This window comes from Haliaeetus albicilla, chromosome Z, assembly GCF_947461875.1.
Source record: "Haliaeetus albicilla chromosome Z, bHalAlb1.1, whole genome shotgun sequence".
NCBI lineage: Eukaryota > Metazoa > Chordata > Aves > Accipitriformes > Accipitridae > Haliaeetus > Haliaeetus albicilla.
In genome coordinates this window covers 29,513,684-29,539,157 of record NC_091516.1, presented here as the reverse complement: position 1 = coordinate 29,539,157, position 25,474 = coordinate 29,513,684, and the positions used below count along the sequence as shown (strand labels likewise).

The window sequence follows — 25,474 nt, the reverse complement described above, 5'->3', positions numbered from 1 at the left end:
TACACCAATATAGTGCCAGATCTAATAACACTTTCGGCATACTTTGACAACTTCTAATCCATCAGTGTATGATGCATTTTATTCCTGTTTCATTCCAAACTTTTACTTGAAAGTCAAGAATAAGCTTAAAGTTTTTACCTCCAAACATCCCTGGGTACATCTAAAAATATTAAGCCAGTTACAAGTTGAAAAGAAGAACAGGATTAATTGAAACAGAAACAGGAAAAAAAAATAAGGAAATATAGAGTGTCAGCTGACACAGGGGCAGGACTGTCCACACTGCTGTCCATATGAATCTTTCATCTCCACTGGAACTACTAGTTAAATAAGGATGTGGCAACCCAGACTTCTAATTCTTACTTAATTCTTTTGCCAGGCTTAGAGATCGTACCACAACTACTATGGAAAGACCCTATCATTGACAACTGACAGCAGTCCCCTGGGACAGGGTGCCTTCCTGGTCTACAGTTCTTTTCACTTGAGCTAAAGCACTCCCCACTGCGCAAAGCAGAAACAGAGGGAGTGTACAACCTCCTCCTCAGCAGCTTTCTCTTTTTAGGCCAGGCCTGGGAAAGACAGTGGCCAGGGACTTTCACAGTCCAAAGAAAGCTAGCAACTGCTTCTGTGAAATCCAATAAAAAAAAGCTAGGAGATGTAATGGAGACAACTCACTAGAAGAGGTATTTTAAACAGTATTCACTGAGAAGAGCTCATCTTACAATTTTCTCTCTACATGCGCAAACTCAGATGAGGCCAGTATTTCACTTGTATTTTTCAACACATTTGAATGCCTCAGGAGTATTCATATCACACCAAGAAAAGCCATAATTCCAAACACTGCAATTATTGACCCAGCTTGGAAACACTGACATGAGGGAAACAGACCAGGACTCTCAGCAACCCCTTGCTGAAATACCTCCTACTAATCTGATGAGGGAAAGTGGGATTTCTCTGTCCACCATGGCTCAATACCCTGATTACATTTTTCAGGGATGCAGCTTGGAATGGTAGAACTGTTGCATATGTGAGTCTGAAAAATCTCAAGTAACTAATTCATGAGGCACATGCTCCAGTCTTCCCAGCATTCCTGCACCCCCCTCACATGATATTCAGTCAATCACTCCTTGCTAATACAGTCTTCACTCTGCATTTTGCCTTCACATGATTTTTGCCTTTCTGGGTAAAAAAAAAGTCTTTAATTGACAAGATGCTAGGCACAATTCAGAAGCAGCGAAGAGGTTCCCTGTGGGGTTCATGGATTGGCTGCATACAGCAGTGCAAGCTCTTTTGTAATCACATGTAAAAGCATACCTGCTAAGAGGAATGCAAGGCTATTAAAAAATAGAAAGGTTTACACACTTTTGGAAGGAGATATAAGCCACAGCTACTGTTTAAAACAAGTACAGGAAATTTGGAGGAAGTAGAATTTTAGAAAGTTAAAAAGCTTAATATGGAACCTGAATTAGATCTTCACAATTACCAGGGCAAAAAAGTGTTCTCAAAGCCTTCTCATAATACTACTCTTGTTCCCATACTAGTTGTAGTAAAGCCTATTTTCAGAAAGAAATAAAACATAAATGAGGGATGCTTGCTTTTTAGGAAAAAGGATGATACTGGAATCTAAAATTCTAACACACATTATGCATGACTTCACACCCTGGAAGTGACAAAAACAAAAGCATCAGACACATTTGTACTTCATGGCATGCTGTGATTAAGTTTTATTTTCTTCATCCGATTTGTTTAATTACTTTGAGATACACTAAGTTCACAAAAATCTCAGAACAGTAGTCATAAAATGATGACTTTTCAGAGAGGAATGTAACTCAACCCTAGCACAACTCCACTGACTTGCTGTGAGCACCAAGAAAGGGACAGTCAGTCCATCATTATCATTATTAAACTGTTAACACTGTACTGGTGTTACCTAAAAAAATCAAAAAGTCCCAATCTTGTACCAAAGTGTTTACAGTCTGAAACCAGCCACAGTAATGCTAAACACTATGATACTAGCAGGTAGCTTCTACACAGTCAAAATAGGAGGCTAGTGTTAATATACAGTCATAGGCAGTAAATTCACAAGCTGAGAAGGAAAGTAACTCAAGGGTACTATAACAGAAGATCTTCTGAAGATCTTTGCATAACCACAGTTCCTTCTCTAGCGCAGAGTAATCAAAGTCTGGAATAAGCCAGAAGGATCAAGTGAGAAAGTTGGATCAGAAGTGTGATGTAGCATCACGAAAAAGGCAGAAGTCAAGACTTCCATTTACTCCAGCTGGGCAAAGCAATACAAAAGGCTACGTACAAAAGGCTACAGAACTGAAGCAATGAAAAGGCAGAGAAAATACTGGAGCAATTAGAGAGGGAATACATTTAAGAAGCACCAGACAAGGAAGTCTGCTGCACTTTGGGCTAGGAAGTCAGTGCAGAGAAAGTCACAGATCCATTGAGCGGAATACAGCAATTCAGTTTGGCACAAGGTTAACAAATTAAAAACAAGTTTTTGGCAGGAGCAAATATGCGCACTCCAAAAAAAGAATATAAAATTAATAACCTAGGGAAGTTTAATATACAAAATGTATATGAGAAATAAACAACATCTTATAAATTGATTTAATAACAAACTCATGCATCTTAGCTTTAAACCAATAAATGATAAATATGAAAAAAGGCCCAGTCCTACAGATTTTAACCACAATGGGTATTGCTACACGGAACTGTTGTGATAGGACTTCAAGCACGGGAACAGAAGTCTAAAGGCAATGTCCTCAAATTAGGAAGAAACATTAATTCCTAAATACTGCTGGTGGTATACTGTTGGAATATATCCGATAAACCAATTAGATATCCTTGCTGGTGGTACACTGTTGGAATATATCTGATAAACTAGATGTCCTTAGAGAACACTTAACATTAGTTCTAGCTTCACTGTGCAGTCACAGAGTATTTGTAAAGCATTACAGAAAGCTTATGACAACTTTTGCCTCCTGAAGTTTAGTGAAAACAAGTCATTGCTGAAGAAGTCATTTGTGACGAGAAGCAAGAAACAGACTCAGATCTATAGCATCTTACAATGCTACTCATGTTTTAACTACACATTAAGAATACTGTTTTGCAAATTTTGGAGCCAATCTTGATCAGTCTGGGGATCTTCACCTTCAGTGAAGCCCCAAGGCTGCCAAGTCATTGCAAGATTGGGCCTCAATCCCATGCAGTTAACTAAAATAGCTACAAGAATCAAAACAAAACATAACTTGTGCACTACAGCTGTGCAGTACCACAGTAACTTTCAAACCCTTCAGCTTTTATTTCATAGATGTTCAGCATGGCTCTAACCCATGGGCTTTTATGACTGATGCATCTGCATGAAGCTTCTCATGAACGTTGCAAGCTTCTGAACATCTTCTACGGTCACTGCATTATATAAAGAGGCACGGATTCCTCCCACAGATCTGAATTGAAAAGAGAAGGGGAGAAAAAAAAATAGAAAGGTTTCGTAAATTCTAAAAAAGAGATTAATAATGTTCGCAGGCATTTAAACCTACCCCTACTCCAAAGGGATAAAATTCACATTTTATGTGAATGAGAAGCAACATTAATTCTTCAAGGCAACCATGCAGTCTAGAGAAACTCAGTATTTATTAGTTATTTACCGCTCCAACACTGTAGCCCTGTGAAATCAAAAAGCTGCCTTTTTTAATCCCACAAACACCACTGAACATAGGAAGGTTTTCTTGCAACCAGGTAAACAAGCCGTGTAATGAAAGGCTTTATACAGTGACAGAATCTGACCTTAAGAGTCACCTTCTCTGACATTTGCACAGAGCCAGATTTACCAAATTGGAGAAGGAAGCAGAATTAAGGAGAAAGCTCTCTGAGCCCCACCACACCTAAGCAGTAGTTGAGCCACCAGCAGTCTTTGATTAGCCTCTAGACTGCTATTCCCAACTGATGCCAAATCAATATGAGGAACAGCCTGTGAGTGAGAAAGGCTGGTAAGTCAACGCAGAGTGCCTGCTGCTGTATCACTGCAGTAATTTTATTCTGCACAGGAAAGATTCATCCAATTAATACATACCGATGCCCTTTCAGAGATATCATGTTAAGTTCCACAGCTTTCTCAAGAAATTTCTTTTCCAGCACTTCATCACCCTTGATACTGCCAATACGGAAAGGAACATTCATTCTGCTTCGGTTCTTTTTCTCCACTGGACATCTAGAAAAGTTGCAGAATGTAATGATTAACCCATTTTGTGCTAAATTTAAATATTAAGCTATACATAATTTCAGAAAGTGAATAATTGCATCTGTTTAGCACCGAAGTCATTCCTCCGTGGCTGAAAAGGTCATTACTTCTATGAAAGAAAGCAGCCTTCCTTTTTTAACCAAGTATAACAATGGAAACAGTAAGTAGAATGCTTATTAACCCTTCCTGACATACTCAAAATTGCCAGAGAGGAATGCACAAGAGGTTTGTAAAAAGACCCAATTTAAAAAAGATATAATAAAAAAACACCCCTCCACCCATGACAGCCTCAGTTACATTCCCTAGGGTAAGTGAAGTTAGTCACAGTGAACTTTAAGTCTCAAGCAGTTTCTTCTCTTTATCTTCAAAGACTGACACACTTAATTTTTATGTGATGTAGATTCTTGCAGGGATTCATTAGGAATAAGTTCTTACAAAGTACATGTAAATTTCATACCTATTATTATTCTATTTGACAAAGAATGGATATCATTCTTTTTCAGTTCCTCCCTCATTCCTTTGTACAGATGTCTCCATTATGAAGAGAAAAAGATCAATCATTGTATCTGCCAATGCAAATTTTCTGCTTCAGATGCAACCAGGAAAACACTCTTCAAAAAGGCCTGTGCTTGTAAGCATTCCCACATCTGAATAGCCGTAACTACGCTATAGTTTTTAGAAAATCCAGTTGCTACTAGGCAATCTGACATTACTCAGTGCACAGACTTTGGAAAGCAAACTGCAAATGGCACACAGCACTTTGTGGAAAAAAGTCTCCATTTGCTAAATGGCTTGCCATACTGCTTACCCAGTGAAGCATGCCACAGATTAGGTGGCACATTACAGCTCAGAAGGCAGCTTCAAATAGGTCTTCCTTTTAGTCATAGATACAATAAAAAAAAAAAGTCTTAACTGTATTACTTAGTAAGATGCATACAGCTCAGTTAGTGAAGCTTGCTTTGCCTTCCCAATTGACTATTTACCATCCCATCTGCATTGCATTTCCCACTCACAGCCTTACAGACCAGCTTGCCAGAAACAGATTTCTATTTGTCACAAAATGTTTTTTCAAGGCTTCATTTGCTTACTGAGGTTTATGAAAAACCCTCAGGATTTCAGTAGAGTAGGATCACAATCCTGATCATGACAATGCTAAAGGCAAAGCTGTTCTCATTAACTAAATGGATAAGCAGAATGTATTCAATATTATGATGAAACCATACCCCTGCCAATTAAGGTTGCAGCCAGCTTTAATTTAAAATCCAAATTTAATTTGCCCTATCCTAACTTTGACTTGAAAGTTAATTAGGTCCCAAAACTGTTGATTTTTTACTAAAGGAAAGTATTTTGCAGTTTCATAGTCAATTACTAGTTTTTGAGCTTGGTGAATATTAGAATTATTCCGAATTACAACATCAGCTTTTAACTATACATATTCTGGGTCTTGTGAGCTCAAAAATGCCTTGCAACAGCATGTAAAAATCAGAGAGTTAAACATGCTTTGGAAAACCTTCAAAAAAATTGAAGAAAAAAACCATACATAAAGAAATGTATTACATTTTTATTACATCTAGGTCTGATCTTCCTCCTATTTCAGAAAGTGTTTCAGAACTTAACACAGCCTAGTAAAAATGCTCTCCTTGACAGAGAAAAAGCAGAGTGTGACTACTGAAAGAGATGGTATGAAGAATATGATGCAGAATTAGTCTCTACAATTTCTTACAAGCCACCTTCTCTGTTTTGGGCTGTATTTCCCCAAGAGATTCAGTAAGCATACAAACCCAGAATCTGCATATCTGGTTTTTGTATACTTTTCTCCTAGGCTCCTGCATTTTATTAATATTAATGTGCTTCACAACTGATCTATACAGGATAACTTGAAATAACTTCCTACTGGAATGAGATTCATCCTTGGATAGTTATCAAGTGAATGGTTTGCATAAATATTTCCTGTAGGATTCCTCAAAATTTCTATATACTGAAAAGGTAACTTAAAAAATAAGCTGCAATCAGACTCTTAAGTTATGAATATGTTTGGCTCTGCAACAAGTATTGAAACCAAGGAGAAAAACACAGCAACTTACACATAGAATCCATTAGATTTGTCTATAATGTCATAAATCATTCGTGATTTGATTAAACTAAGTTTATCCATAGCTGCAGCTCCACCATTATTCTTTATCCATTCCAGTACTAATCCCATGATATAAATACTGCAAGAGGAAAAAAACATTTTTCAGTCAGTTTATTAAAAAAAAGTTCTGTTTAAGAGTTCACAACATGTTTCAGATACAAAATGTTATGTTTGGTTTTAGGGTGGTTAACAACTCAGAATCTGGACTATTTTACAAATTATGACAATTCTAAGCAGGCAATGTTTTTTGGACACAGATGAAATATCCTGAAATTTAAATGCTACACAAATCTGTTGGACCAAACTTAATCCTTTGCACCACAGAAGGACAAGTCCTGCAGATTTCCTGCAGTCCTGCAGGGCTACCAAGGACATCCCCAGACATGCTGCGTGGACTAACAGTTCACTGAACACACAACTGTCTGTCAAGTCCCAGAAAGAGTTAGCACAAAAGTTAGTAGCATCCACACTGTGAAGCTGCTCTAGCAAAGATACAGGGGTGAATCTCAAATGTATGTACATTAATAATGCCAGAAATCTAATCACATTTTCACAAATGTTAAAAATAAAAACTATAATCCCATTTATGTCAAAAAAAACACATTTGCCCACACCAACAGTGAAGTTTAGCGAAACAAATAATGATGTATCACACTTAGTTATTACCATTCAAGTTCTACGTAAAATCTGGAAGCCTACTGGCATCACATGGCTTGGGACCAAGTATTTCAATGCTAGTTACTAAGTGCAACATAAAAAAATCCCTGAGGCCTTTTGCCTTTGTGCTTTTGCTACAAAACTCAGCTTGTTCAAGTTCAGGCATTTCCCACGACTACACCACTTTACATAAAAAACTGTTCACAAGTTTTCATGGCATATTTCCAACAAGTTTGCTTTTTTTAATCCCTTCATTACAGATTCCAAGGGCACGCTCAAAGAACAGTACCCTACAAGTTTCCCTAACACAAATCTAGCAGTAGGTTGTTTTAAACTTTGCTACTTTCTCAGGGGATGCCAGCATCAAATCTTTGAACACTGCAGAAGGACCGCAGAATAACTGAGGTTACAGATTGCCTTTTATGCAAAGCACCTTACAGCTTTGAGATCACAATCTTGCCACATTTATGACAGAACGCTGTCAACTACCCCAGTGTAAAGGATTTAAGTGAAGTATAGCCTATGACCTTGCCTAATATATAGGGCCACATTAACCTCTTGCCCTCACTTCCTTGAGTGAAAATTTTTGGACAAGTAAAGTTTAAAGAAGTCAGCCTTAGAGTCATCCACAAACCCCAGCCAGGTGAAGTCTTTTATCCGTCTTTCATCTCAGTCAAAATAATGTTTCTGGAGCAATTTTAAATGCAAAATGCATTCTGGAGCTTGGAAATGAGATTTTTATAGCAAATTCATTGTTAATTTTAGCAAAGGATATTAGGGTCAAAGAGTCGAGCTCTGAGTGCCAAGAGGTTAAAGCCATTAGCATCACCTTAATTTAATTTAACATCCTGCTGAAGTAGCTTTTGCAAATTCAGTTAACATTTCCTGCTTGTTTGCCAGCAAACCACTAGAGAGCGCGAGGAAGAGAGTAGAGAAAAATTGAACTAAGAAGCTTTGCCAGTTCCTAACAAAAACTGGAGCAGGCATTTAGAGGCAAGCCAAACAGATGTGCACCCTGCCAACATTTCAGTCTGTGTTACATTCTGGATTCTGGAGCATACTCCAATGTGGGTCTGCAGCATGAAGTGAAATCTGGCAAGGCAGTGAACAGAACTTTATTTTCAGCTCCCTTAATCTCCCACTACCCTGTTAATGTTACTGACAGATACCGAGTTAAGCTAAAGCAGCACTTTCTTTTCAGAAGTTCTCTGCAGTGGCTAAAATAAAGATGCAGAATTTAATTTGTTTTGCTTTTCAAACCAGAGGAGCAACACTGTGTTCAAGTGCTGAGATTAAGTGGAACTTTGGTTTTTCAAATGGAAATAGCTTTGTACTTGGAAAACATGAATGGCTGGATTTAAAACCTGGCATGTGCAAGTACACAGTGTCCAAAACAGTATGTGTGACTTGGCAGTCAGGAAAATAATCGGTTATGAAATAGAGGCTTTATCAATTACTGGGAAAAAAAGACACACATACAGCCCACATTACAAAGCTACAATCAGAAAAACGACAAAAATATGGCAACATTGTAAGGTTAATTCTTGTCTTAGGAGCAGCCCTAAGGATACTGGGTGGACCCAGCCAATAGGGCAGACGGGCTGACAGCAAGAGTACATCATTACAGCACTACTCTACAGTATGCACGCTCCTTGGGAAAACTAGTTGGGCATTGTAAAATCTGGAATAAACATATGCTCACAAGATTTACTGTTCTTTTGATAAATTAAGTGCCCCTATGTCATTGCAATAGCACACCCCATAGTGAGAATCAGCAGATTCAGAGATACAATTAGTATCACTTAAAAGTCTACTGAATTTAAGTAAGTGATGACATTAAGGTAGGCTTTATACACAGGAATCACTGTACTTTATGCCTGTACAGTGCATTTAATATCTGCTGGACATCATTAGGGAACTTAACTTTGCAGATTCTGGCATGTACAAAAAAGCTGTAAGAACTGAGATTAAACATCAATAAAAGATTACATTATCAAATTATCTGAATCAAAGGGAAATCTTATCTTTCTTTGAAAGTACAAATCATTATTTTCAAAGTAATTTAAAAAACTTCTGGGAAAAAAAGGATACCTAGTTTCAAGATTTTCTTTTTTTTAAATAATTATTTTAGTAGACATTGGTATAAAAATGCTCCAGATTAAGAATGAGTAGACACTACTGGCTCAACACCTAAATATGCCAGTAGCAAAACATTACTTCACTAGCTATCAAAAGTTAGCAGATAGTAATTTTAAAAGAGCAAGCTGTAGTCTGTTCTGCTTCTTGCATACATGAAATCACCAGGTACATGCCAGTTTTATGATCCTGATTGCTAGCAATGATTATGAAGCTAGACCAATTTTATTTTTGGATGTGTCAAGTCAGACACTGAGGTGGTACTCAAAGAAATATCGAAAGTTATACTAGAGAATAAAAGAAAGCAATGATTAAAATGCCTTTTAAAAAAATTCTTTTACAGTTTCATTTCAAAACTGACAGTAGTAAATGAGGTAGCTAGAACAAAAAAAACATTAAAAAATTAAAAGTAATACATAGCCTTGTAATATTTTATATTATTAAAACCTTTAATAACAATAATATTTACTATTTTCCAGCAAAGAAAATCAATAGGGATCTGGAGGTTCAAATGCCGAAAACAACCTCAGGAAGAAATTAAATCAAATCTGTACTAAGTGTTCAAGAAGCAAGACTAAGTGCCAGAATACCTACTTGCAATGATAGAAGCATCACTACTGAATTGGCTAGAGCTGCGTTCACCTAAGTCAGAACTGGATCCTGAAACTTCTACAATGGAATTACAACATACAATATTTACTTCTAAAAATACTGTCCTTTATGGCTGAGTCCCACTAGGCAACCTCAAAGCCTACTACAGTCTCTTGGCTGGACACTTCCCATGTTTTTACAGGAATCATGCAAAACACACCAACGTATCAGTGACTTGAAGGCACTCAACTTCTGAAACTTTTCTCGGTAAGAGCAGCAGATGGCAGTGCAGAAGCTTTCTGAATAAGAGCGATTAAATAGCAGGGTAAATACCTGTAGCATGGTGGAGTGTTATACAAGGAGCCATTCATTGCTTGTGTTTTGTAATCCAGCACTACAGGACATTCTTTCAGTGCAAATCCCAGCAAGTCCTCACGTACTATTACAACAGTAACTCCAGCACAGCCAATATTCTTCTGAGCACCAGCAAAAATTACGCCAAACTTTAACAGGAAGAAGAAAAGAAGGAGTTACTACATGCATTCACTAGCAGGTCTTATAACTGAGTAATACATCAATATCACCATACAACAGGCATACAACTCAGCTGAACAGGTTGGAGAATGTGTCAAAAATAAGCAAGTTGTAGTCAAAGAAGAGTTAGAAGGTCTGATTTCGAAGTGCACTTATAGCTACAGTTGTTATCCCATGTACATCTATTACCAGAACCATGTATCTTGATTCAGCTGACGAAGAACATCACAACAAATTTCCCAATGATTTGCTAAGTGTTTATTTAGTAGTCACAAATAATGCTCAAGGCAGTCTGTCCCAATTTCACACTATTCCAAGCAAATTTACTAAAAATAAATTCATACATACATTACAGTTTTTTTAACCAGTCTGGTATTTCAGAACAGAGATCATATAATCCACCTGTTCAAAGAGGCAGATCAGGAAAGGCCAAGATGAATACACTAACAGTTGCCCCTTCTTTTTGCTACACACAGATAAGAAAGGTCAAACACGCTATTCCACTAGTCAGTAGCACTTCCCATTCATAACACACTTTACAAACATGAGCAAGTACTGTGTTCTGCCTCTGTATTATCTATGAAGCAGACACAGTAACTGCGAGGCACAGGAAGCTTTAGCAGCTTAAAACAGGTTACAGATTTTCCATGTAAGAGGCAGGATCAAAAATTCTGATTCACAGTACCCTGCTATAGCCATATACACTATCTACAGACTAAATATGATTCAGCAGATATCTTTTTCAGCTACAGCATCAGTGAAGACCACACAGTAGACAAATAATCTTAGACAGCTATGAACATGAATAATTTCAACATATTTCAATATGATTTTACTGGAAAAAAAAAAAGGACAACAGATAGATGTCAAACTTTAAATTTCAACATTTGTATCCACCATCAGATACCCAATTAACAAAATATGATTTCCTTAATTTCACTGCTCCTCAGGTCTGGCCATCCAGACATTTCGAAGTGCCTAATTATATGCATTCAAGCTTGAAAATTCTTTGTGCAGCCACTGTGTCCAATACTGTACCTTGGAAACATCCACAGGTCTGGACAGGAAGTTTGATGACATATCACAAACCAAGACTGTCCCTTTGACATCAGGTACAAAGTCAAACTCCACACCATGAACAGTCTCATTAGCACAGTAATAGACATAAGACGCATCTGGATTAAGATTCCAAGTGCTTGGGTCAGGAATGTCTGAGACAGACAAAAAAGAAAACCAAAGGTCACTGGAGACAAGTAATTTTCCTGGTATGCAATTGTACTTGAACACAGGACTTAAGTGCAAACCCATAACAATTTTGCCATATAAAGTATTAATTAGCTTGTTACCAGGAAGATATAAATTAACTGCAAAGGAAACAACACCAGTGCATTCCCAAAATTCTGTGGTAAGCCATCATTAAGCTTGCAAACACTCTTCTGGTTTTCAGCACTTAATTCCTGAAGGTATTTTCATCAAGTTTGCAATCCTAGACTACAAACTACTGCCTTAGGGGTCCAAAACAGCATTTCAGAGAAATTCAGGCGCTGGGTCCAAGAATCCTCCTGGTGCCTTTGGAACCACAGAAGCATCCAAATTCTCACTGGCAAAGTTCTCTAAAGCTGTGTTTCTGAGCATCCCCAGAAGCTTTTCACTCTTGCCCAAGCTGAACACAAGGTTATCTACCTACATCCCATTTAAGCCTGGCAACTGATTTACAAAACTAAGATTTCCTTTGTCAACAGGTAATATACAGGCATGCCCTGACAGCACAGAAAAGGTTTTGCGTAGAACAAATGGTTGCTCTTCCTTTCTTCTCTCCTCCAAAACATGAGGCAGAAGAAGTGCTGCTATTGCCTCCACCATTATTTACTGCCTCTCCCCTTATCTTCAGCTGCCAAATGGTGAATACACTCCCCTAGACTGGGAATTTGTAGGTTCAGTTCCTTCCTGCACCTCAGAGGCTATAAACTTATCTTCCAAGTGAGTGCCCTTATCACCAGTTAATATACTAACTCATATGGGGATATTCTTCATCTTTCCTGTTGTCACCCTTCCAGTTCAATGCTACAATTTGGACCAGAGGGAAAGAAGTGAGCATGACTAGCAGGAGTAGAAACCAGAACTTAAGTGTCTCTACTTCCAAGAATTATTTATGTATACCCAGTGACAGATTACACACTTAAAATGTTCTTGAAACAGACTCGCTCAAAAATTCCCAATGCCTCAATTAAAGTTAACCTTTTCTTCTTTCTGCACTGTGGTCATTCAGATTGTTACATCCAATAACAAGCTTCAAGAGCAAGAGTTGAAAATGCCCCTTCTATTCCAGAGCCAACTGCCTGTTATGACACATGAATGGGGAAGATAAGTATTTGGGAACCCCTGAAAGTAGGTAACAAAATGCAGGTCTCCTATCTCCTGGGGCAACAAGGTTAAGATCCCAGACATGCTTCTAAATTTCAGAGCAATCTCATTATTGAGTGTACCTGAAACTGAAATACCTTGCAATATCCCTGCAAATAGCTTAAGAACTCAGTTAAATAACAACAACAAATCAGAGAGCCCAGACCATTTCCCTACTGATACACATTTGCTTCTTGCCACTTATTTTCTGGGATCTGCTCAGCCTAGTTTCACAATTCTTTTCTGGTGGAGACTGTTAAGTCATCTAACAGATCTCCCAGTGATGAACATGGAGAGATGTGGCAGGCAATCTTTTGACTGCTGGGCAGTCAGCTCTAATTAACATTCAATAACCCAACAGCTGAGTTAGACCAATTTTTAAAGCAATTCAGAAAGCTAAGCATTCACATGGATGGATGTAATCATCAACTTACTTGTATAGGTTCCTAGTTTTGGATGAACAATATTCACTTTGGCATACTTCTCTGCTTCTTTAGCTGCTTTTGCTGACCAAGCTCCAGTAACCACATAATCTGCATGTCTTCCCTCCTTTAAACCAATAAGATTAAGTGGGACTGCACTGAACTGACCAGATCCACCTCCTTGGAGGAAAAGAACTTTGTAGTTTTCTGGTATATTTCTGCATGCAAGACATAACCATTTATATTATTCCCAGAAGACATGATGCATACTACTCGATATCATGCATTTAACAGCAACTGAGGAAGAACACTGTCATTTTAGAAGACTCTTTGCCAAGAGGTCAAACCAAATCCCATTAACAACTTAAGTATTAAGATTAATGCTATACATTTTACTGATAAAAATTTGCTGAAAATAAGCTTTTTTCCTGCCTTGGATAGCATTAAACAAATTCACTCCTGAGTAGCTCTACTGGTGTAGAGTATACACACACTTGAAAGATACTCCAGCAGAATTAATGCTCACTTGTAATTTTGTCTATTGCTAGCTTCATAGCTTTTCTGTCAGGCTAAGAACTTCACAACAAAGTACTCAAAGCAGAATTCAGCTTTGAGACCCTTCAGTTTGAAAGTGCAACTAGATAGTAAATTGTACATGCAAAGCAAGTGTCATAAGGAGTTGTTCATACAGTCACAAAAAGCACTTGCTGAAATTATTCATTAAAACCCCTCTGTCAATGACTCACAGCCAGTCACAGCCAGAATTAATCTTTTATATGAAATGACCAACATTTTTAACGATGAGAACACTAATTCTCAGACACAATATATTTATGTCAGATTTTTAAAAATGTGTCACACTACAAATAGGAAAACGGCTCCTGATCAGTGATTCTAAAGCATATCCATAGACCTTATCTTAATAAAATCAGACTGATTAGTAGTATAGAGGTGATCTGTACATTACTCGAGAACTGATTTCTATTGTTTCCACTTATGCCCTTCATTAATTCTATGAAGGTGATAAAAATCAAAATTTCAGAGGAAAGTCAACTACTCAGTGTATAGTAGACACACAAAAAGTATTGTAACCTAATAAAAGCCCTTTGTCATACTCAAACAAATCAGCATCAAAATGAACAGAAGACCAATGTTCTTTCCAAGATTATTACTCTCAGACACAGTATCTAAACAAAAAAAAAAACCATAAAAACAAACACACAAACAGGTGCTTTCAAGGAAAGGTCTCCACATTAGTCATTATTGGTGCAACTAGCACAAGCATAACATAAAAATAAGCAGGAAGTAATTCACTTACAGCAACTCACGCATGAGATTTTCAGCTGTATTCAAAATTTTTGTGAAATCTGAGGTTCGATGGCTCATTTCTTTGGTGGAAAGAAAAGTAGAAATAACATGAAACAAAATGATAATACATGAATGCAGTTTAAAAATTGTGTTACGCTTTAAACGTTTTACACTACAGGCCCAAAATGCCTGAAGGCTCCCGTTCCCAGTTCCAACTCCTTGTTGTTTTTTTTTTTTTTTTTTTCCTGAGCCTTCCCAAATACCTACACAAGACTTATACCCCCAGTCTTGTCCAGATCCAGGCAAATCCAGTCCATTCACTTTTGGCATCCACATGACCTTACTACACCGAGGAACAGCTACATTTGCATGAAAAAAATACTCCCTAGAAAGATGTAAGTTTTCCTCACTCTAAGAATCTTCTCTGCTACTAAATCTGTAGCAAGTATAGAGTAACGTACAGGGGGTTGTTTTGTTCTTTTATTTTTAACAAGACTTCTTCATGCAGTAATCCTAATTAAACATAAAGGACACTTAATACTAATTGCTTTCATTAAATCCATATGCTTTCTTCCATCTCCAAGAGGGTACAATTTAAACATGAATCCTAATCCTGCAGAGACTGCTGCACATTCTACTTTTAGCAACCAGTTTCCCAGGATTAGTAAAATGCTGACCATCTTCTTGCATAAAATTTTCATGCAACTGCAGCTAAAAAGCCAGTCAGCTACTCACATGGCACAGGAGATACCTCCTCCTCATGACAGGAGAGCACTGCCTTCCTAATGGGAAAGACGCTATACATCAAATACACCTGAAGCAATTTGCCACATAGTATATGAGATGCCATATATGGTACCTACATACATATATACACACACGTGTATAGTATGTGTATATCTGTGTATAGTATGTGTAAATGTATACAGTATTTTATATATATAAATTTTTTTTTATATATTGCCTACATATATATACACACACATACATACACACACACCCCTGCCCAAAGATCCAAAAGTACTAATGTTTTACATATGATTAGTTATCTTTTTTTTGTCTCTAGTCCTTTGTTTTGCATCACTGAACATCTGGCTATGTATCATTTTATGGTCTTCTGATGAATGGTAGAAAAGCAGTATGAAATATATGTCTCTGGACATACATGTTACCAGAATAAGGTATTAGAAGAGAAAAGGAGCTGAAATACCAAGATCAAAAACTCTCATTAAACAACTTGGTTAAACATCTACATTCTGAAAAAATAGAGAATTTTTAAAGTCTTACCAAGAACACTTATACCAAGTCCTTTGTAGTCCACCAGTTCTTTCTGTGCTTCTAATAACACCTAACAAAAGAAAAAATACACAAATAAATTAAGGGAATTTTCCACTATCTGGAGTCACTAATGCATCAAGCATATGCCAGCTGCTCCATGCTGCAATAACCTGACACCTGTCAAGTGAGATTAGCAGAAGTATAGCCACCAATATAATTTCGTTGTATCTAGTAGCTGAAGGCTTTTCATAAGATAGCATAATTAAATCATATACTTGTTGTGGAGACCATGTTTTAAGTTATTATTTCAACAGCTACATTTCAGAGTGATTTCTAGGAGTTGAGTGGAGCTCCCAACCTTTTACGGAACGCATTAATGTTTGTATATGTACTCTTTCTAATCAAGCATCTTAAATACCCACCCCTTCACCCTGTGTTCTTTCACTTGACTTGTGAAAATAGGCGAACACAAGGTATTGAGGAAAACAAAATGAAAAAAAAAAAATCACACTGGGGAATTGGATACCTCAAACTGGCTCAACAGGACAAGGCCTAGTTTCATAGAATGAAGTCCTGCACTTTTTGAAGATGAGCCTTCTCTACGTTGTTGAAAGTTAAGAAAGAAATCAAGCAAAATTTTCAGACAACCAAAAAACACAGGTCATTCCTAGAAGCCCTAGCCAGGTAATCCACTGCTTCAGCCTTCCATTCTTCTTTCTTCTCCCATAGCTCCCAAATATCAGCAAAGTGGAATTAGATTCTAACCATTGGATCAGCAGCTTCCGATTTCAGTAAATTCTTGTGTGAGAGCCAGAACGTTCTTAGTTCTTCCTAAAGAAAGCAGGAGGAGAGGGAGCCCTAGTAGAAAAGCCACCAAAACAAATGCTGTATGCATGCACCCCAGGATCTGCCAAGAAACCACGTGCTCTGGACAGTTGCAGGAACAAGAAATCTACCTTGCTGACAGGGTATCTGTCGACTGTAACAGCTGGTCACCAAGAGGTCAACCAGAAACAACTGCGCTGCTTTTGATATTAGAGATTGTAAAGTTTTGACCACGTTTCACGTGCAAACTTACCCATGCCAGAAAAGGGGGCAAAAAGTCAAAGGGAACACACAGACTATTAGAAAGTGCTTGTTAAACCTCCTGATAAAATCCAGTTCTGTTAGAAACATTCTTTATCTGACAACCTGCACATGCCTTAAAATAGACATTCATGATACACCTTATAAAAGCCCCAAAGAGCTCCATCCACCTTCTTGCTTCAGTGAGTCCGAGCGCTTCATATGTGGCATCAGCCCACAATCAAGGTGAAACAACTGTGATACAGTAGTCCATATAAGAGCACTGCATTTTCAAGAGGGGAAAACAGATTAATAATATTGGAGTTCAGCTATGCTCTCCTCAAACCCTAAACCCAGTTGTCAGTACTCCCTGTTGGAGAGTTTGATACTGCAGCAGTTCTAATAAGAGCCCCTTTTGGAATCAAGGGTTCAAGATGGAACAACAAATTTCTTTGCAGCATAATCTACAAAGGACATTTCCACGAGAAGAGCGAAAGAAAAGGAAAAAAAAAAAGCTGCTGTGTGGCAAATTTGTTTACCTAAAGAATAAAGAAACAACACATAAAATAACAAAGCCAGCTATGAAGGAAACTAAGAAGAGAACAAAAAAGTTTCCACAACACGTAACTCTTAAGTTGAAAGTCATATGCGTACGATTTGGCAGAAACCACCCCCTCTCCATATGTTGCTGGATAATCTATGGCTGCTGATGCAACCTTCCGGAGGGTTGAGTCTCCTCTATGCTCGTTACCATTTTTTAAGTAAAGACTTCTCAGGGAATTACCATGTTATTTGTCAGCTGACAAATAAGGTACTCAACACAGCCGCCCTCGCGCATCCGAGAACTTACTTTCCATCCCACAGGCGATCCAGCCCTCGAGGAACGGCCACATCGGGTCAGATTCGGAAAAAAACTCTGGGAGGGCAGTCGCGACACCCCACCGGGGCGCGCCGCCAGGACGCCGAACCGACCAGGGCACCGAACCGGGTGGGCAGGGGGAGAAGAAAGGACGCTTCGCTCCCGCGCGGCTCATCCTTGTCGCTGCTACTTGCCCGAGCGTCCCCAGCCCTCGCTTTGCCGCCGGCGCCCGCGGAAGCGCCCCCGGGCAGCCGGGCTGGGAGGCGGAACCGCGCTGCGCCGCGACGCCCGGCGGGCACCCGCCGCTGCCCCGCCGCCTCAGCCCGGCCGGGAGCCCCCCTCGGCCCGCGGGCAAAGCCGCCTCAGCCCGGCCGGGAGCCCCCCTCGGCCCGCGGGCAAAGCCGCCTCAGCCCGGCCGGGAGCCCCCCTCGGCCCGCGGGCAAAGCCGCCTCAGCCCGGCCGGGAGCCCCCCTCGGCCCGCGGGCAAAGCCGCCTCAGCCCGGCCGGGAGCCCCCCTCGGCCCGCGGGCAAAGCCGCCTCAGCCCGGCCGGGAGCCCCCCTCGGCCCGCGGGCAAAGCCGCCTGCCGCGGGCAAAGCCGCCTCAGCCCGGCCGGGAGCCCCCCTCGGCCCGCGGGCAAAGCCGCCTCAGCCCGGCCGGGAGCCCCCCTCGGCCCGCGGGCAAAGCCGCCTCAGCCCGGCCGGGAGCCCCCCTCGGCCCGCGGGCAAAGCCGCCTCAGCCCGGCCGGGAGCCCCCCTCGGCCCGCGGGCAAAGCCGCCTCAGCCCGGCCGGGAGCCCCCCTCGGCCCGCGGGCAAAGCCGCCTCAGCCCGGCCGGGAGCCCCCCTCGGCCCGCGGGCAAAGCCGCCTCAGCCCGGCCGGGAGCCCCCCTCGGCCCGCGGGCAAAGCCGCCTCAGCCCGGCCGGGAGCCCCCCTCGGCCCGCGGGCAAAGCCGCCTCAGCCCGGCCGGGAGCCCCCCTCGGCCCGCGGGCAAAGCCGCCTGCCGCGGGCAAAGCCGCCTCAGCCCGGCCGGGAGCCCCCCTCGGCCCGCGGGCAAAGCCGCCTCAGCCCGGCCGGGAGCCCCCCTCGGCCCGCGGGCAAAGCCGCCTCAGCCCGGCCGGGAGCCCCCCTCGGCCCGCGGGCAAAGCCGCCTCAGCCCGGCCGGGAGCCCCCCTCGGCCCGCGGGCAAAGCCGCCTCAGCCCGGCCGGGAGCCCCCCTCGGCCCGCGGGCAAAGCCGCCTCAGCCCGGCCGGGAGCCCCCCTCGGCCCGCGGGCAAAGCCGCCTCAGCCCGGCCGGGAGCCCCCCTCGGCCCGCGGGCAAAGCCGCCTCAGCCCGGCCGGGAGCCCCCCTCGGCCCGCGGGCAAAGCCGCCTGCCGCGGGCAAAGCCGCCTCAGCCCGGCCGGGAGCCCCCCTCGGCCCGCGGGCAAAGCCGCCTCAGCCCGGCCGGGAGCCCCCCTCGGCCCGCGGGCAAAGCCGCCTCAGCCCGGCCGGGAGCCCCCCTCGGCCCGCGGGCAAAGCCGCCTCAGCCCGGCCGGGAGCCCCCCTCGGCCCGCGGGCAAAGCCGCCTCAGCCCGGCCGGGAGCCCCCCTCGGCCCGCGGGCAAAGCCGCCTCAGCCCGGCCGGGAGCCCCCCTCGGCCCGCGGGCAAAGCCGCCTCAGCCCGGCCGGGAGCCCCCCTCGGCCCGCGGGCAAAGCCGCCTGCCGCGGGCAAAGCCGCCTCAGCCCGGCCGGGAGCCCCGCTCGGCCCGCGGGCAAAGCCGCCTGCCGCGGGCAAAGCCGCCTCAGCCCGGCCGGGAGCCCCGCTCGGCCCGCGGGCAAAGCCGCCTCAGCCCGGCCGGGAGCCCCGCTCGGCCCGCGGGCAAAGCCGCCTGCCCCCACCAGCGCCGCTCCCCCCGCGCTAGCGCCGGGCGGACGGGGGCGGGCGGACACCCCCCCCCCGCCCTCCGCCATGCCCCAGCCCCGGCCCGCGCCGGGAAGGGCCCCCCGGCCCCTACTCACGGAGCGCGGCAGCTTCGCCGGCCCGGCCCCGAAGTTCGCCACCTGCCGCCCGCACTCCATGACGCGACCGCCGCCCACCCGCCGCAGCCGGCGACCCACCGCCACTATAAACCCCCCGCCGCCGGACCGCCGATTGGCTCCTGCCACACACACCCAGGGGGCGGGGCTGCAGCCGGCCCGCCCCGCCCCTTGCCCCACCCTCCCCTGGCAGCGCCCCGGCCGCCCGTTGGGAGGGCGGCCGGGAGGAGGCAGCGCGATCGGGCTGAGGAGCGCGGGGCGGCCCCGGCCCCGCCCCCGCCGCCCCCGCCGCCGCCGCCGGCCGGGGTGCGTCCGCCTTCCGCAGGAGGGGGGCGGGCGGCGTTCTTCACCGAAGGAAGCCGAAACGGGTGGGTGCCGGGGAAGGACTCGGAGCGGTGAAAGGGATTTAAACGTGCCTTGCATTTGGAAAACCTCGTCAGCCTTGCCGAGGCTTCGTTGCACACGCAGCCGCGGGTGGGCGGGTAGGTAGGAAGAGGGAAAGCCAGCAAGCCAGCGTGTCCTGCGGTAACTTCACTGTTGTTTTTCCCCCGTGCAGTTGCTGCTGCGGAGCTGGGACGCTTGTTCCAAAAGTAATCTGTACGAATGCATGAGAAATGAAAAAACAGCAATCCGTCCTTACAGTGCGTTTCAGCTGATACTTCACCTGGAAAGAGGTGGTTTCACAGTACCCAAATGTCATCCTATTTTGTGCAAAATTCTTTCCTCGTAGAGGAGCAGGATCCCTGCCTTCTCTAATCCAAGAAGTGTCTGCGTGTTGTGCACTGCTTCCCCAAACAGCCTATTGCAGGCAAATTGCCATTTGGAATTCACAGAAAGGGAATAAAAACAAGAGAGCTGTGAAAATCAATTTCATGGAATGGATAGCAGAGCTGGGACTTGCCTTGAGGTCTGCCAAATCCTAAGCTAACATCCCTAAATACTAAACTAGTCTTTCCACAGATACCTTGGTGTAAGTTCACTGAAAACATAGAGTTAATACAATTAAACTGTTGCAACTGAAGGAAAGACTTCAGCTCATCCAATTTCTTCTGATGGTTTTAGTGAGAGACATACTGCCTTACAATCAGTTTTCAGAAGTTAAAGGCAGTAGCAGTAAATCAACTTTGACAAAACAAGCCATTAAGTATGACTGAAAACAGATGGGCTTTATGGAATCCCATAATTTTCAAGTATCTTAGAAGAGATTCACGACTCTTGTACGTAGCTGTATAAAGCACAGCTCTTGAACACCTTAGTCTGCCCAGTGCTATCCGTAATGCTGACCCGACTTTAGTCCTCTGCATGTTCACCAACCTTATCATCAACATTAATCACCTGTATACCAAATCTGCATTCCTTTCAGAACAGAAAGTGTTGATGTCCGTTATTTTGTGAATACTGGGATTTATATAAAAGGTCATTTTTCATTACAAATTATTTCACTGAAGAAATACTGACTACTTGGATTTGTTCCTTTTCCTGTCAAGCCAGGTCATACCTAGAACGATAAAAAGAATTTACAGATTACAGCCTGATCCAGTATTTAGTTAACAGATTTTCATCTTATTGTGCAATTTAATTTGTTTAAAAGGTTGCAAACAGATGCGGTGGTTTTAGAGCAAAGATAGCCTTCATTTCAATAACGGCTATAGCTTAAGAAAAACCTACCAAACTCACTTTCAGACACCAGAACCCTCCTCAGTTCTAAAGAGATAATAGCAGATTTCACAGGCATTACAGGCTGGATACATTCTCTTCAAAACACCAAAGTATTTTTAAAATATGTCTCAGGCCACAACACCCAGAACACCTACATTACCTCTAATCATTAGAATTGGTTCTAATTAAATAGAAGCCCCTACTGAAATGCTCAGTAACAACATAGATGTGACTACAAGATAATTATTTTTACTGGAATCTCAAATAGAAACAGGCTTAAGAGATATGGGCTCCTCCTAGGGGCTTTTCCCAGTACGGAACCCAGACCACCTATGTCTGCCTGGAGAGGTGGGTTCAAACTCCAACCAGCTGGGGAAAAGGTATCCTAGGTAGGAAGGGGTAGTGGAAGCAGTCAGAAAAAGTTTAGGTTGGTCATTCAGGTCAGGAAGCCTGGCCACTACTACGGGACGTGCTTCAACATGCGAGCAGGATCAGTCTTGAATCCTAACTGCATGGCACAGACCACAAGGTAAATTAAAACTCTGGAATTAAAAGTGTAATTCAAACCTCTGACACAAAGAGCTAGAACACAGAAATAGAAACTAGGCAAGCTGGTGCTGGTATCGGCTCAGAGTATGGGGAGTAAATATCAGGTATTGTAGTTTTTCAGTTCAGGAAAAGTCCCATCCTGCCCAAAAGGGTCAAAAGTAGCAACTCCCATGAGATCAGAGGACAACTGTGCTGGAAGCCTTGCCACCCAGAGCTTTAGAAAATCCAGTTCATATTGTGCATTGATGGGGAGTAAATAAAATTGATAAGGATGTATAAACCAGAAAGTTTCCTGAACACAGAATAGTCAGTTTTTACTACATGCAAGGGATTATTACGCTTTCACAGTTGGAGAGAACAAAGAAGAATAGTAAAGGTCACACCAGAGTTTTGTTTCTACTGGATTTATATTTCTCCTATTTTAGTATTTTCCTACCAGCAATTATGATTTAATATATTTATTACATCAAAAAGCATAAATTCATTACATGAATATTCATAGTCAGCCAATATAAAATACAAGCTTTCAGAACCATGACTTCCAGGAATGCTTCTGGCTTCTAGCATCTGACAGAGAACCTGACCCTTCAAGTGCCACAAATCCCAGCAGATGAATGTGAATTTGTATAATTAACACATAAGCAGAGCAAGCTGTACTTACTATGATGTATAACTGGAAAAAAAAAAAACAACAACAAAAACCCAAATGAAACAAATCAGAGAAAGTGTAGTATTTAAATGACGTTTCAGAGCTTTCAGTGAACTTTTATTGGGTTCATCGTGACTTCATGTTATGCTGGACAGCAAAACCTTCATCGCCTACTGCTGGAAAAGAATCAGCTCGCTCAAGGAGAGCAAGCACACACGAGTTCCCTATCTGGTACAATAACTGACAAACTGACGTCATTATTAAAAGACAAATAATGCTGACTACATAGTAACCTGGCAGCTGTTTCAGGAGGCAGTTGGGATGTCTCATCCAGCAAACCAGTGCAACTAGCAAATTTTGGGGGGACTTAAAACAAGATGCAGGTAGTTCAGACAAGGATTTGGGGTTACTTTGTTTTTCAGAGATCTGGCTCCAAATATTGAATTATGAAGTATGAAAAGTAATTCTTGGGAAGCCCAAATGAAGAGAGAAAAAATGCTTGAGTTTTATAAGTAAACAGTTCTCTAGCAAATAACTGGCCTATTGATTTCAGGCTTTTATGTCAAACAAGAACACACAGACAAATATGTAAAACATTAACTAACAGCAAGAGGTTGAAACAGTTTATATCTAAATTCAGGGTAAAATGGTTTCATAATCATTTAAAATGTATGTATATATACACACAATTTTTTTTACTTATTGAAATAGTTTATTCTAAAGTATATTTATATAAACACAAAATAATTTTTATTGTATATACACAAAATATTTTTTTGGAAATGTGTTTTTAAATGGTTAGTAAAAACCTTGAAACTTTTGAAATACTTGTGATAGCCTTAAAAAATACTTCTCCCCCAGGTAACTTACATCCATTATCTCTACTGACTTCAGGTCCAACATTCAACTATATATAAAGTATGCACTCCAGATTCTCACAGTAAGAGTGCTACACAACAGCACCAGTGATGAGATGGACAATCCTTAATGTTTCTGATTTTAAAAAAAAAGATTAAGTACTAATCCTACTGAAAAAACTATGCCCATCTAAGTTATATATTGCCTGGCCAATTTTGCTTTAAATGATGATTTTTTTACATAATTCATACTTTAAAAGCAAATACTAGTAGTGTTTAACATAAAAGGTATTTATGCCACCTGCTTATAGGCATACAATACATAAACTGTTCTAAGTTCTTTATGATATTTTTAGGGACAAATAACAGATTCATAATTGCTAACCTCACAAATCCACATACTTTTGAATTTATAATTTTATCCATCATTTCACACTGATTAGCTTTAGAGTTTTAGTTTTAAAAGGGGAACATGTAGCATTTTAATGTTGAAGAAACTGATTGCAGGTAATTGGTCAATCAAACCAAAATCACAAGCAAAGAATCATGACTGCAGGAGTAGACCTCAAATGTTTGGGAGAATATCTAAAAAATTGCATAAATATATTACCTGCTATTATTCTGAAATGACAAAGTCTGTATAAATAACATACTTTCATTGTGCAATTACTTGTGCAATATTGCAATAGCTAAAGTAATCTCATGCTATTTACTCAGTAGAAAATTTCCATTTGAGGATTCATTAATTTCTTTGTAATTGTCAAGCAATTGGAGTCACGAATTTCTACAGATCTTGTGTTCCTGAACTCTCATGACAGATGACAGAGTAAAAAGAAAGTTACACAGTACTTTTTTTCTCCCCAGTTCAGCCCAAGTCATCTTGCCCAATTCCTGTATGTGAAAAATATCTTCCATTGCTCCATCACCCTGCCCCTTCACTCTGCAAATAGAATACACATTGCCAAGAAAAAAAGAGCCCGTATCAAACAGGTTAAAATATTATGACCATCCAGAATCTCAGCTAACACTGTAAATAGTGAAATGAAGGCAAAATACTTAAATTTGATCTGTTCTTTAAAAAGGCAGCTTTTCATGACCATTGCACAATGTGATGAGCTTTCAGCATTTGAACTTCTCATAAGGATAAGCACTGTATGTCAGATCCTACTACCCAATCTCCCAGAGTTCATTACTGCAGTTTCAGAAATTTCTTTTAAATCAGGACTGACACAAACACATGCATGTGAAGAAACTCATAGGAAGAAGTTATTTTAAGAAAATAAAATTGACTGGTTGATTCAAAATCAAAAGCAAAATTCACTCCCATTGTTGAACCAAATGACCTAGGCTTAAACCCTCAACTGAAACTGTTTAGGTTGTTTCATTCTTCCAAATGCAAATTTTATGTTGCTTAAAAACACTTTCCCTAAAATTTGCTTAAATATTTAACATCTTCTTCATCTCTACAACCCTTCCTAGTAAGTTCAGTTTTACAGAACTCCTATTTATATACTACAGTAGGTAGAGAAGAAAACATATAATCATTATACTAGGCTCTTCACTGATTGCCTTCTCATGGCACTCAGGCAAGTGTACAAATATAAAGAGATACTGCTTTATTTTTCAGGGCCATGTTGAAGTGCATCTTATTATTATTCCCGGTGCAAAACAAAATGATTTTCTGTGCCACATGAGACAAATCAAAATCTATGTTACTCTGTGCCATAGTTCAGAGGCTGCAGATCAGATGCCTGTGCAAAAGGACAGGAATAAGAAGCTGGGGGGCAAACTCCAGGAATTTTAAAACAATGATATTCTTTTAGTTTTATGTTCCCACATTTCTCTAGGTCCTAAGAGTAACTGAGTTGGACTAGACATCCTCTAGAAGTGCCTTCCAACGTGTATTATTCTATGATCTGCAGCCATAGCAATAAGGAAGAATGGCTGTATTTAAATATTTCTTGTAGAGAAGCTTCTGGGCTCATTTTTGAACCTGGAACTTTCACTACCTTTGGGAATGTCATACCCACACACTTAGGCATGAATTGATATTTGCCCCAAAACCATTTTTTCCACTTCCATTGCAATACACTGGAAATAAACACTGGAAAAAAG

At 41.7% G+C, this 25,474-nt stretch overlaps 1 protein-coding gene across 1 annotated transcript; it reads right to left on the bottom strand.

Moving 5' to 3' along the window:
- Positions 1-1,697: 1,697 nt before the first annotated feature.
- On the bottom strand, positions 1,698-19,760 carry PSAT1 (phosphoserine aminotransferase 1). Its single transcript, XM_069777023.1, has 9 exons — positions 19,628-19,760; positions 15,719-15,779; positions 14,442-14,511; positions 13,136-13,341; positions 11,337-11,509; positions 10,098-10,267; positions 6,331-6,459; positions 4,079-4,216; positions 1,698-3,452 (listed from the first exon to the last, which is right to left on the bottom strand). The coding sequence occupies exons 1-9, from the start codon at positions 19,685-19,687 to the stop codon at positions 3,347-3,349; spliced, it is 1,113 nt and encodes a 370-aa protein (XP_069633124.1). The 5' UTR covers positions 19,688-19,760; the 3' UTR covers positions 1,698-3,346.
- Between the last annotated feature and the right edge of the window lie 5,714 nt (positions 19,761-25,474).

Bases quoted from the DNA above. Each gene is read 5' to 3' on its own strand.
- PSAT1 (XM_069777023.1), bottom strand. From the start codon at position 19,687: ATGGAGTGCGGGCGGCAGGTGGCGAACTTCGGGGCCGGGCCGGCGAAG. The intron at 15,780-19,627 runs GTGAGTAGGGGC...TTCTTTTGTTAG, and splicing joins CGGCGAAGCTGCCGCGCTCC to GTGTTATTAGAAGCACAGAA. The intron at 4,217-6,330 runs GTAAGTTGCTGT...CAACTTTTCTAG, and splicing joins AAATCTAATGGATTCTATGT to ATGTCCAGTGGAGAAAAAGA.